This window comes from Ictidomys tridecemlineatus, unplaced genomic scaffold, assembly GCF_052094955.1.
Source record: "Ictidomys tridecemlineatus isolate mIctTri1 unplaced genomic scaffold, mIctTri1.hap1 Scaffold_233, whole genome shotgun sequence".
NCBI lineage: Eukaryota > Metazoa > Chordata > Mammalia > Rodentia > Sciuridae > Ictidomys > Ictidomys tridecemlineatus.
The window spans coordinates 145,369-157,715 of record NW_027522008.1 but is presented as its reverse complement, the minus strand read 5'-3'; the positions used below and the strand labels follow the sequence as shown (position 1 = coordinate 157,715).

General features: G+C 37.1%; 1 protein-coding gene across 1 annotated transcript in view; it reads right to left on the bottom strand.

Moving 5' to 3' along the window:
* Window positions 1-12,347, bottom strand: part of LOC144373101 (vimentin-like) — a 19,512-nt gene extending 7,165 nt beyond the window's left edge. The window contains 4 exon segments of the mRNA XM_078036207.1: window positions 42-606; window positions 1,214-1,329; window positions 8,217-8,357; window positions 12,267-12,347. Coding sequence (XP_077892333.1) covers window positions 42-606; window positions 1,214-1,329; window positions 8,217-8,357; window positions 12,267-12,347 — 903 coding nt within the window.

Here is a 12,347-nt window from a genome sequence, read left to right as displayed (position 1 = left end):
CTAGCATGGGGACCCGGAGCAAGAGTGGCAGAGGACGGGACCCCGCCAAGGGCGCTGTTTTTATAACCCTGCCATCCTAGCCGCGGAGCGCACCAGCCAATGGGGACCCGGCGAGAAACCGGGAGGGTGGGCGGAAGGTTGGGGCGGGGGCTCCCTCGAGCTTTCTTCCTTGGCTGGCCGCCCTTTTCTGGGCACAGTCCCGTTACTTCTTGGGCTAGCCTGGGACTCTCAGGGGCTTTCCGGATGATGTCCGGAACTCTGCTCTCCCACTGGGTGCTGAAAAGCGCGGGGTGGCTTGGCGGGTGTGCGGAGCGCCCGAAAGTGGACCCAAGGGGTCCCAGGTTTCCAGCCAAGGGGGCGTGGGAGGAGACGAGTTGGTAGGAGGGGCGCGGCCGCTGGGCTGCGGTCTGATGGGAGTGGGTGGTTGTGGAGACCCCCCAGGCAAAGGAGCAGGAAGAGGGGGAGGAAAGGATCGGACCGATCGGAAGGCGTAGAGAAAGAAACAAAGAGAAGCGGAGATTGGAGTGCGAGGTGGAGACGCACGCAGCCCAGGACGCGGAGCTCAAGTCCCGCGCAGCTTCTCGCTCCACCCGCTTCGTAAGGGGACTACTCCACCCATGCTACTTTTCATTGTCTAGTCTTGGGGAATCCTGGGAATCCCGTTCAGGGACCTGAAAGGCCAGCTCAAGATGGCCAGAGCTTCGAGGCTACGACCAAGGAAAGCCCAGGGGAGGGGGTGAGGTCGCTGAGTCACTGGCCGTGACTCACGGCTCCCTGCTGCACCGCGGAGATTTTGAAGGCTCCTAGCGGTTCAGGGTAAACCGTTAGAGGAGATTGACTCAAGTCTCTCCTGGGCCCGCGCGTGATGTTTGTTCTAAGTTTCACCAACTTAGATCTGGGCCGCCGCTTTGATGTGTGCGGTCCAGCTGTAGGGAGACTAGAGCGCCCCTAAGTTCTTAAGAACTCGCCAAACCTGACTTTGTTGCAGTGCGCGGAATTCTGGTTAGTAAGAAACTTTTGCAAAACCTGGAGAGCGGCCAAACTCAAGTCTCTTGAGATCACAAATGCACTCCAGGAGTCTTTTCATGCAAAGTTCCCTCCCCCGTTCCTCAGATCTCCTCGGTCTCTCTGTCTCTATCTCTCAGTGTCTCTCACAATGTCTGTCTCCCTCCCTTCCCCCTCCCCCTTCCTCCTCCCCGCCATGAAACCACACCCGACTTTGAGCACGGTCTGCAAGTTCTGGGCGAAAGAGGAAACAGCATCCGTAGTTTCAAAATCAAATTCAAAGATCACTGGTTTTCTGCTAGTGGAAATCATTAAAGGTGTAATCTGAACAATTGCACAATTACTTAGGTATTGTTTAAGAACTCCCAATTTGATGAGTTTGAATGAAAATCAGTTGTATAACTCAAAGGATGGAATGTTTGGAGGAAATAAATTTGTGTTAAGTTTCAGCGATGTACAGTGTAGGATTCTGGTGCAATGTCGCAGTCCTGTCTTCCACAGGAATCCATGCAATTGGTCTTGGAGTGATAGAGTTAAAACTGTCCACGGAGCAAAAAGTTTGGGGTCCAGGACACAGGAGTGTCCGGATTTGGCCTTCACCTTTCTAGGGATGTCATTCAACTTAAAGGCTATTGTTTCAGTATTAGTAACAAGCCAGACTAAGTGGTTAGCAGCTCTGGCCCCAGGGGATCTGAACCCAGGACTGGGGTAATGACTTGCTTGTGATTAAGCAGTAGTTGAAAAATGACAGTTTTTTTTTTAAGCGTTTAGATTTATGGGCTACTGTAAAACCATTGTAAAAGTAATTCTGTGATAAATAAAGAAGTCTTTCTCTATGCTTATGGGAGGGGGGCAGGGAGACACAAAATATTGGAGATTACCTGACATTAAAAAAATAGTTTAGAGCCAAAAGAAGGATTTATTCTTGTTTCCTTTGTACAGACCTCTTTTAGGCAATATTTTGTTTACCTCATTTCAGTTAGTCTTGGTAAATAGTGCTGCCAGGGTTGAGCTGCAGGACCCTTTGGGGCCCAGCTCTCCTGCTGTGGCTTTCTTTATTTTCTCATTCACTGGGGAGGCCTCTGGTCCTTCCCAAAGAGCATTCCTGGGGCTAGCCTGTGCTTCACATTACCGTCTTGCTTACTGAGAGCCTTTTATTCAAGCCACTGCTCAGCAAATGTCACCATTGTGAGTTTGCCTGGAGCCCTTAGGTTGAGAAAAGCGATTTCCCCATGGAGGAAAGGGAGGGTGGACCTTCCTCCTGCATGAAATGTTGATCCCAGGGCAATACAGTGGCACTGTCAAGGGACACTTGTTGACTGACTCACTATGGAAAATGAGGGCAAGGGCAAAGATTCTGGTGTGGCATGGCAGTGTGCCCTGTCAGCACCCACACAAAATTCCTCAGAAAATTACTTCTCCAAGGATGAGTTCTGGCCCTTCTCATTATCTGAGGGGCATCTCTTCTTTCTAACTTGTTGCCATACTGTAATCTTAGGGGTGTGGGATCTGCTTGATGCCTATAAAACATACAGAAGTCTGTGTGTGTGTGTGTGTGTGTGTGTGTGTGTGTGTGTACATTTGTACATGTGTAGTATCCATTGTGTGTTTCCTGTTGGAAATTGCTGGAGTTTGGGGAAGACTGTAGAGTATAGAAAAGTGAAAGCTACAAAAGCACTTCGCCATGCATGAAAAATACATAAGACTTTGAAAATAATTTAGCTCATTCTGAGAAATAACATATAGTCCCAGCTCAGTGCTTCACCCAATGGATAATAGTGATGGGAGTGGGGGAAAATCATTTGTCTAAATGAACACTGTCAAATGTGAAAACACATCTTGCTGGCTATGCTACCTATGTGCTTAGTTTCCTTTTGGAAGTAAACAGTTCACAAACAGAGATATCTCGGCTTTCATATTTATTTTCTGATTGCTGTGAAACCTATCTCAGAAGTATTTTTAAAAGCCAGATTTGGCATGATGCAAGTTGTATATAAATAAGGACATGGTCGTATGATCTGTAGGCCAGTGTAAACACTACCATGTCTAAAGTACTAACAGTGATTTTGGAATTTGCAAGCTGTAGTGATGTCAGTTGAATTGGGTGACTTGAACTGACAAACCAGCCAACCCTGTGGACAGGAGCTTAGTGGCCTCTGGAGGCTTTGGAAACTGGCTAGCAGGAGGCCACATGAAGAGGACAACCACTAGTAGGTCTTTCTGAATTAAATGTTTAGAAATGAGAAGGTGGACTGAATGAGAGTGTGGAAATATCATACAATACTCTGTAAATATACATGTATAATTTTATGTATTAGAAATCATATTGAAAAATGAGAGGTTGAAAACTGGCAAATATAAGAGTAATGGCAATAAAGGAAATAAATAATATGAATGCTTTAATTTTGTGCCTACTGGATAATGGGCATTGTGCATACATTTAACTTAATGCCCTCACAGTATATCCTTCAAGATAGACTTGATATGCCTGTGGTTGTGTAGTTAATAGCACAGGTAAGCAGTGAATTTGAACTGAAGTCTTTCTGGCTCCAATTGTACTTGTTATTTCTCTTTGCCTCGATGATGAAACTTTGCTTACTATCAACCAATTCAATTCATAAATAGCATTTAGGTACCTACTGTGTTCCAGCAACTAAGAAAAAAAGATAGGATAATTAACATCTTGCTGTGAAGGAATAGATTCCTAGAGGAAATTGGCAAATATACAGAATATCATGTTTTATGTTATTGAAATTATGTAAAAGTGATAATAGATAAGAGTGAAGCATCATTTTTACTTGCACTCTAAACCCATACTTTTCATTTAAAAGCTTGACATTTTCATCCAGATTCTGTTCCGCCTCTTCCCAACCAAAACTGAATTTGGCTCATTTCACACACTAAAACCTCCCAACCTTGCAGCTTCTCCTTCCAGCTTCTCTATTGGGGCCACAGAGCAAAGTAACAAGATTGGAAACTTTGATTATTGTCACTTCCTTATCCTTGGATCACTTAGACCCAGCATTACCTGTTACTCACATCCAACTTATTTCATACCTCATTCTGGAATTGCTGCAATTGGCTTCCTCTTATTCCAGCTTTTCCCTTCTAATACAATTCATCTGTCTTCAAGCTATAACCTCTTTTTCTTAAAGACTTCATTCTTAAGATTCCCTGATGATCCAAAGAGAGTTGTTCATCCTTTCACTAGGATGTAAGCTCCGTGAGACAGGGATTTCTCTCTATTATTCACCATTCTATTTTCAGTGGCTAGAGAAGAGTTGGACACACTCTTAATTAATTCATGAGTAGTTCATAAAAAGGAAAGGAGAGTGGGGCTAATATTTACTGGTGCTTATGTTTAAGCATTGTGCTAGTCATTTTAGATACGATTGCATTTAATCTTTTATGAAGTATTATGATCCATAACTTTTATTAATTTATTCAGAATGGATTATTGATTACTTATCCAGTGTCAGGCATTCTTTCAGATACTTGGGAAGATAAACAATACAGGCATGGTTCAGGCCCTCTTGAACATAAATTTGAGTCTGCATGATGTGTACACAGTACAGGGAGACAGTACTCAAGTAAAGGTACAAACTTAAAAATGCAAGTTGTAATAAAGACCATGAAAGAAACAGAAATTTCCATGTGAAGAGGTTGAAGTTCTTAACAAACATGTAGCCTTTGAAAAACCATGCCAAGTGTGCCCATGCATCCTCATTCTCCACCCTTCCCCAGAAGGCAAAAACTTCAACGAAGACTTGAGCTCTGTTCCATGAATATGACACATTCACCCTACCTTCGTATCTTTCCTCATATTTCATTCAGCAGATAGGACCTGCTTGTTTGAAGTTTTGTTTCTGCAATTTCAGTTACCCAGGGCCAACAGTGGTCCAAAAATATAACACAGTGCAATAAGATTTTGAGATGGAAGAGTTCATATTCAAGTAACTTTTGCTACAGTGTATAGTTATGACTACTCCATTTTATTATAGTCATTGTTGTTAATGTCTTACTGGGCCTAACTTGTACATTAAACTTTATTATATGCGTGTATAGGCACCTGAAATCCAGTGTATACCTTTGGTGACTAATGGAACGTATCCCCCACAGATCGAAGGAGACTACTGTATTTATTTTCTGTACTGCTTGCAATGCTTCTTAGTATATTCAAGTAAATCAGACACTTTTCATGACTCTAGGAAAGGATTAAGAATCACATAAAGAGCTAGAGAACTAAAGTGGAGATACAAATGAAGTGCTCAGGGGTTTAAAAGAAGAAATTATTATATCCATTTGAGGGCGATCAGATATGTACCGAGAAAAGATGACGGATGGGTATGATTTTTATAGGTTATCATGGCCCTGAGAAGGTGTCCTAAACTGCTCAAACAAATCAGCAAAAATTGCATAAAAGGAGAGTGCTGGGAACATTTAGCGAATAGGAAGAATCCTAAGGTTGCTGGATTGTGGAGCATTTTGTAGGGGAAGCCCAATTCCTTCTTTGAATTGTAAGATCATGATTGGTTTTCTAAGAAACTGACAAACTATCTTCCAATGTGACTGTAACATTGTTCAGTGCCACCAGAAATTAGTGACAGCTCCTTTGGCTCCATATTTTTTGCTCAAATGCTGTTTAGGAGTTTTGGACTTTTGTCATTATTAGTTATGTCTGAATAAATTCTTTTAAAGTCTTGAGCTTCTGAGTTTTTATATCTGCTCTGTGATAAGACCTGGAGAAAATTACTGAGCTGATTCTCTTCAGCTGCATGAGTTCAGGCTCAAAATATACTTCTTATATTGCCTGGAAGTTCACATATTTGTTAATCTTGCTTTCAAACTCTCCAAGACCTTTGTTTCTTTCCCAGTATAACTATTTTTTTTTTTTTGCTCCTGAATTTCTTCACCAACTCATCATAGTTTACCTCTCTCAAATCTCCAAAAATCCCCAAAGGAAGGTGTGCAGTTCACCCTACCAAAGTGTCAGGCTTCACACCTTTGAATCCGAAAATTTTAAGACTTTCATAATTAAAAAAAAATTCACTTTATTTTTCTGCTATTGTTTCTAATTTCTAAATCATTTATCTCGATATATGTGTTGTCTAAAGCCCAATAGCATGAAATGTATGTTTTCAAAATAATAAATACATAAATATAAAAAAATTCAAACACAGTAAAACTCTCCAGCTATCACCCTATGGCTGTGTTTCTGAATTTCAAATAATTAATATTCTCCTTATCTAGCTTTTGTTTCTCACTCAGGTTTTCTCAACTCTTCTGAGTTTTTAAAATTACTTTGTACTGGGGCTGGGTGTGTGGCTTAAGCGGTAATGCGCTTGCCTAGCATGTGCGGTGTGCTAGGTTCGATCCTCAGCACCACATAAAATAAAAATAAGGATGTTGTGTCCACCAAAACCTGAAAAATAAATATTTTTAAAAATTCTCTCTCTCCCTCCCTCTCTCTCCCCCTCCCTCTCTCTCTCTCTCTCTCTCTCTCTCTCTCTCTCTCTTTCTCTCTCTCTCTCTGTCTCTCTCTTTCTTTATCTTAAAAAATTACTAAAAAAAATTTGTACTTGATTCCATATGAGTCATGTTATTCTCTGGGCTTAGCTGAGAATCCTATCCTGGTTCTAGTTATGTGTTTCTGGATATTTCTTCTCAATTTTGTGTGTTCCTTAATAATGATTTGCAATTATTACCATTTCCAGGCCTCAAACAAGGACTGCATCACATTTGTCTACATATTTTCTGTTTATTTCACTTCATCGGTTTTCATAATTTTTATATTATCCGCATGTTGATGGTTTTCATTTAATAGATATCTCAGACTGAATCTCACTTCTCTTTATGCCAAATGGTTCACTTTGATTTGCTATTTCCTGAATACATTAAATTTAATATATCCAGAATTATACTTCTTGTTTTTAATAACTAAACTTCTACTTCATCATTTTTTTTTCCATTTCAGCAAATGTCATCACCATCCACACAGTTGCTCAAGTAGAAATATTTGGCTGAAGAGCTCTGTGCCAGGTGTTTTGCATATCTCATTATTTTTTACAGAAAACAACCTCACAAATTAGATATCATCAGTCTCATTTGAAAAACTAGGAGCTTGTAGCTAATAAGACCTTAGAACTTTTCCAAAGTCACTTAAACTTGACTCCAAGGTACATATCTTTCTCCATGTTATTTCCCATAAATATGTATAACTTCAAAGTAACAGGTTTTAAAAGAGTCACATTGCCAAAGTTGTTTCTCTTCAAGTGAGGCATCTGTGTGTTTGGGCATTTATTCCAGTGATGATTCCATTGTTTTAAATACTTTAAGCATCCTATTACATTTGACCATACTTAGTACTGTTTTTTTTCTTTTTATGGATATAAATGCTAGAAAATATATTCATTAAGAATTTCTCTGCTATAAGGAAAAGCTAAAAGTAACGCTAAATGAAACAAATGTGAGTAAGCAAATGTAATTATAAAAACAAAAATGAGATGCAGATTAAACCATTAAAATGTTTGCTTATCAGTATGTATTTTGCATTCAGTTGTGATTTCCTTCAATGTCATGAGTCCAAGAGGCTTGTGAGTATTCTGTTGTAGCTCCTTTGCTTAAGTAATTTACTAATCACCTTTTAGAACTGTTGAATCTGATAGTTTATGAGCTATAAAAATTATTCATAACCTTTTATTCATATATTTCACACTTGATTAGAAATTTATATATTCTAAGTTATAAGGAAAACTCCTATAAATAGTCATGTATTTTAATCTATCTATTGATGTAATGAACTGTGTATTCAACAGGGCAAAATACACTCAACTGAGGATAGGAATCTACTTGGTCTTAATTCATAATTTAGGTCCCATGAGGTACTAGCTATTTACCATTCTATGTACCATGAGGTTGAAGGAGGATTTCAGTCTTCCTGTGGGGTTTTTATCACTTTTCCTTCTACCTATAGACTTGAATTTTAAGAAAAAGAAATTTATATGTTCTTAGGAAGCTGTACGTTCTGCTTCTGGAAATGCTGTCTGATCTATGTGGGAAAAAAAAAGAGGAAATGCAAATCTTTGTTTTAAATGCAATGTGCCTTTGAGGAGTCATGAGCTACCCCTAACAGTGGCGGCAGTGCTAACATAGGAACTCTCTTTATTGAAGGCTTGCTCTGTTCTGGCCCTTCTGCACTGCCGAGAACTCACCTCTCCATTCTCTATGCCCAACACTTTCCCATAATTCCTTCTTCCCCTTTCCATGCCAAAGTGAGACTCAAAAAGGGCCAAGCTAATTTCCCACAACTCTATAGCTAAAAAACGGGTTGCAAACAGACCAAATCTGGCTTTCTGCAAATTCAAGAAGAAAGAAAGTAAAATATTCTTAATTTGGTTAAATCTGTAATCCCCCAGTTTCTTCATTCATTTATATAAAACTTGTTTTGTCCTCCTCAATAATTCATATCAACACCTTCTATAGCTAGTATTGTGTGGAATGTTTTTTCAGAAGTGAAAAGTACTTTCACCTTGCTCATTTTGAATATAAATCAACTTTAGTTGTGCTGAACCAGGTTCCCTGTCCAGGGTCTTAGAGGAAGTTAAAGCAAGAAAAGCACTGCCCCAGCCCAAAGCACAGAAGGGTGTGCAAGATTCATTTTTCACCTTCTTAGTTTTCTGATCATCCATTGAATTATTTTTCACTATATCACAACTCTTTCTTAAAGAAATGCTGGTACAAAAGAACATTAATTTAAAGAGTTTTAACACAATAAAAAGGAAATTTCCATTTGTTATCCTATGATACCCCATAGTGTTACCTTTGCAGGTCTTTTTGATGAGTCTTACTGTCTCATTACTTAGTTAGTTGTTGTTGTTATTTTGTGATGTTGCTCAAGGTACCCTCAAACTTCTGGGTTCCAGAAATCTTGCTGCCTCAGCCTTGCAGTAGTTAGGATTATAGGTACCTATGATCACACCTAATATCCTTTATATGTGTAGTTTTGATGTTAAGAGATGGACACTATTTTCCTTTTTTTTCATAGAACAGAAGAATCAGGCTAACTATATATCATTTGTCCAAAGAAATAATTTGTAAGTGAAATTTGTCTTCATTTTAAAGCAGATTTGTCTAAGGTCATACTCAGGAATCTGAAAAATAAAGAGGTAGAAAATGGATTTGAGAGTAGACTTGGAAAAAAAATATAATTCCCTAAATAAATGATTTATTATTTTTTAAGATAAAAACATCAAAACAAATTAATAGTAATTAACCTCTTAGCAGATACAGAGAAGTGAAAGAACTGTTAACTGAGAGGACAATGTCCATTCTATGTTCTATTCATGAGGCTTTGCATCCTTAGAATGGAGTCCAGTAAATTTAAGTAGGTGAATAATAACATTTTAAAGTGTATGAAAATGCTTATTTAAAGTTTCCTTCAGCCAAGTATAAAGAACTCAGCAGCAGTAAGTGGATCTATCTTAATTATATTTCACCAATTCTAAGCCTAGTGTACTGGATTTAATTGTTATGAAAAGAATTCTTTCCTTTTGTCTAGAATTTTCTTGTGCATGGTGATGTTTCTTTTGTTAATTAATAAATACGTATTTCAGTAATACTTGAGTAACACAAGAACAATACAGAAATTCTTAAATAATACTAAAATAATTTTAAGATTTCTATCTTTATATTTTGTGTGTATTGGATACTAATTGTGTTCCCTCATGCTAAAGAATACTTATTCTAGTACCCTTTAAAATGAGGCTGGCAACTATGTAGAGCACTGTTGTTATAGATGTCAAAACCATCATAATAGGTGAGAAATAGGCCCAATTATAATTAGAACAAGAGCAAGTTAAGACTTATAGACAAGGAGCAGGCTGAGTAAATTGGTGGAAAAAATTTCTAAAAGAAAAGGTAAAGTGTCAAAGGATTCTTGATAAATCCACCTAGCAAGGTTATTGTGGAAGGAAAACAAAGAAAACAAAGGTGAGAGATGAGGAGTCTGGTCAATCCTTGAGGATGATCAGATATGAAGGATTGGAGCATTCTTCCTAAACTCTGAGGGACTTTTCCGCAATCTGGATTTTGTAGAGTTCAGAAAGAATGGGACCAAGGTAAGACATCAAGAAAAATGCTCAGGAGAGCCTAACTAAAATTTGGTCAAGGAAAGTGTTTTTGTCACTTGAATTTTGATATTTCACAATACTATCATTGAAGAGAAATACCTTTCTAGGGGTAATGAAATTTATAGTTTTCATGCTCTTCTTAGACTTGAGGATGGATAGACCAAGATCTGATTACCGTCTTCCACTTATAAGCTAGTTATTGTTCCTTTTTTTGATTTGATTTCAAACCAAAGAAAGATTCAGTTTTTCTAGAAAACTTAAAGTGACTCACAGAATTCCACATTACAAATTGCACAGTGAAGGAACATGGCAAGCTAGTTCAACTAGTTTCCATTAAAGAGTCAATCAGTGAACTTAGATTTCCTAAAAAAGAAATGCAATTTATATCTTACAAATTATTTTTATATAGCATTTACTATAAATTCACTGTTTGGCAACCCAAAGAAACTTAATTCACAATAATGTTATATATTATGCAGAGGTAATTAGATAACCAAAAATATGGAGGCTAAATATTTGTAGAAAATAATAACATATTTTATATGACTTAGTTGATACCAAAGTAACCTATTAAAATGATAATTAAATTTGGCTAGAATTCAAAACAAATATAACTGATTTGTGTGGGCCAATGTAGATATAACCAGAAGTTAAAGGGATAGAAGTAAGAAGTGATAGGGAATATAGGCAATGTATTATGTTCAGTAAATATTTGATTGAAACAAGGAAGGCATAGGTAATAAACTAAATTGTTTGATTGTTAGAAAGTTATCCAATTTTAAAAGGCATAAATGATAAACAAGAAAATTTGGAGTACAATTATTTTGTGATGCTATTTTATTGTGCTTCTCCAATTTATTTATATTTGAGACCAAAATATTTTTGGAGACATATTTCACTTCCATAAAAATGGGATTGGTGAGCAATTACAACAATGTTCAACTTTATCAATCATTGTAAATGACCAGGAAGAATAGTGTTCTTTGGATCTTCAAGTAATTAATAATTTATATTATATTTAGAATTTGACAAATACAGTATTTTAGATATTATATTGTCTTATTGGTTTTGACATAAATTTTCACTCTTCACACACAGAAACATACACATGCTCTTTTTCCGACATTTTAATCATACTATGTTGTTTGCTTTCATGGAATTGTAATAGTTATGCTGTTAATGCTGTAATCTAATAGTGCATTCATTAATGAATTTCCCTGTTTCAAAAATAGAATGCAATCCATAATCAGATCAGTTGTTTGGAAAATGCTTAAGGGTAGATCTGGATATCCTTGAAAGGAAAAAAAAATATTTTCATATAATCTAAAAGGCATGCATTCTACAAAAATTTCACATTATGTACCACAATCTATAAGCTTAATTTTTAAAAATCAGTGAATTTTGAACATTTATTTCAATATTTAATGAGGATGAATATTAGAAATAGTAAAAATAATGTGTTATCCTCCAAAGATGAAAGAATTTTCATTAAAATTTGGAAATGTACATTTCTTTGATAGGAGAATAAATGAGCTGTGCAAACATTTTTCTACAAAACCAGCAAGATCCCTGTACATGTTTGATTTTCAATCATAAGGTGTAAAAATTCTAAAATAAAATTGCATTTGTACACTAAGATATATACATATTGAACATGTTTTTTTGCAGATTGGTTCACATTAATCCCTCTGTGGAATGGGTGTTATCACTGTAGGTATAAAGGAAACACAACTGATTCTGAGCTAGTAATTGTTGAAACTATCTTGGGTACATGGTGTTTTATTGAAAAAATATATCATTTTCTCAATTTTTACATTTTTTTTAAAAAGCACAAAATGTCTTTGTGTTATTTAATACATTTATATAATGACTTCTTGGTTCTTTAGTAAATCAGATTTAAAGACCATCCTCTCAAATATAGACTGTTTTGATAAACTGTATTTCTAATACTATCACATATTTCTGACTCCACTGCCACCAATAGTCTATTCTTCTATGATTAGTACAGCTGCCATAATTCCACAGAGTTATCCTCTGTTAAAACCAATGGAATCAATTCAGTGGTCTGAGGAGAGAATATTTCTCTTTTGGGCACATGAGGACTTACAGCTCCTACTTACAGCTCCTACTTACCTCATTCAACAGACCGCAGTCTATGAACCTAGATTTGGTTCCCATGAGATCCAGATTTCTTTGACTCAGCACTCCAAACAT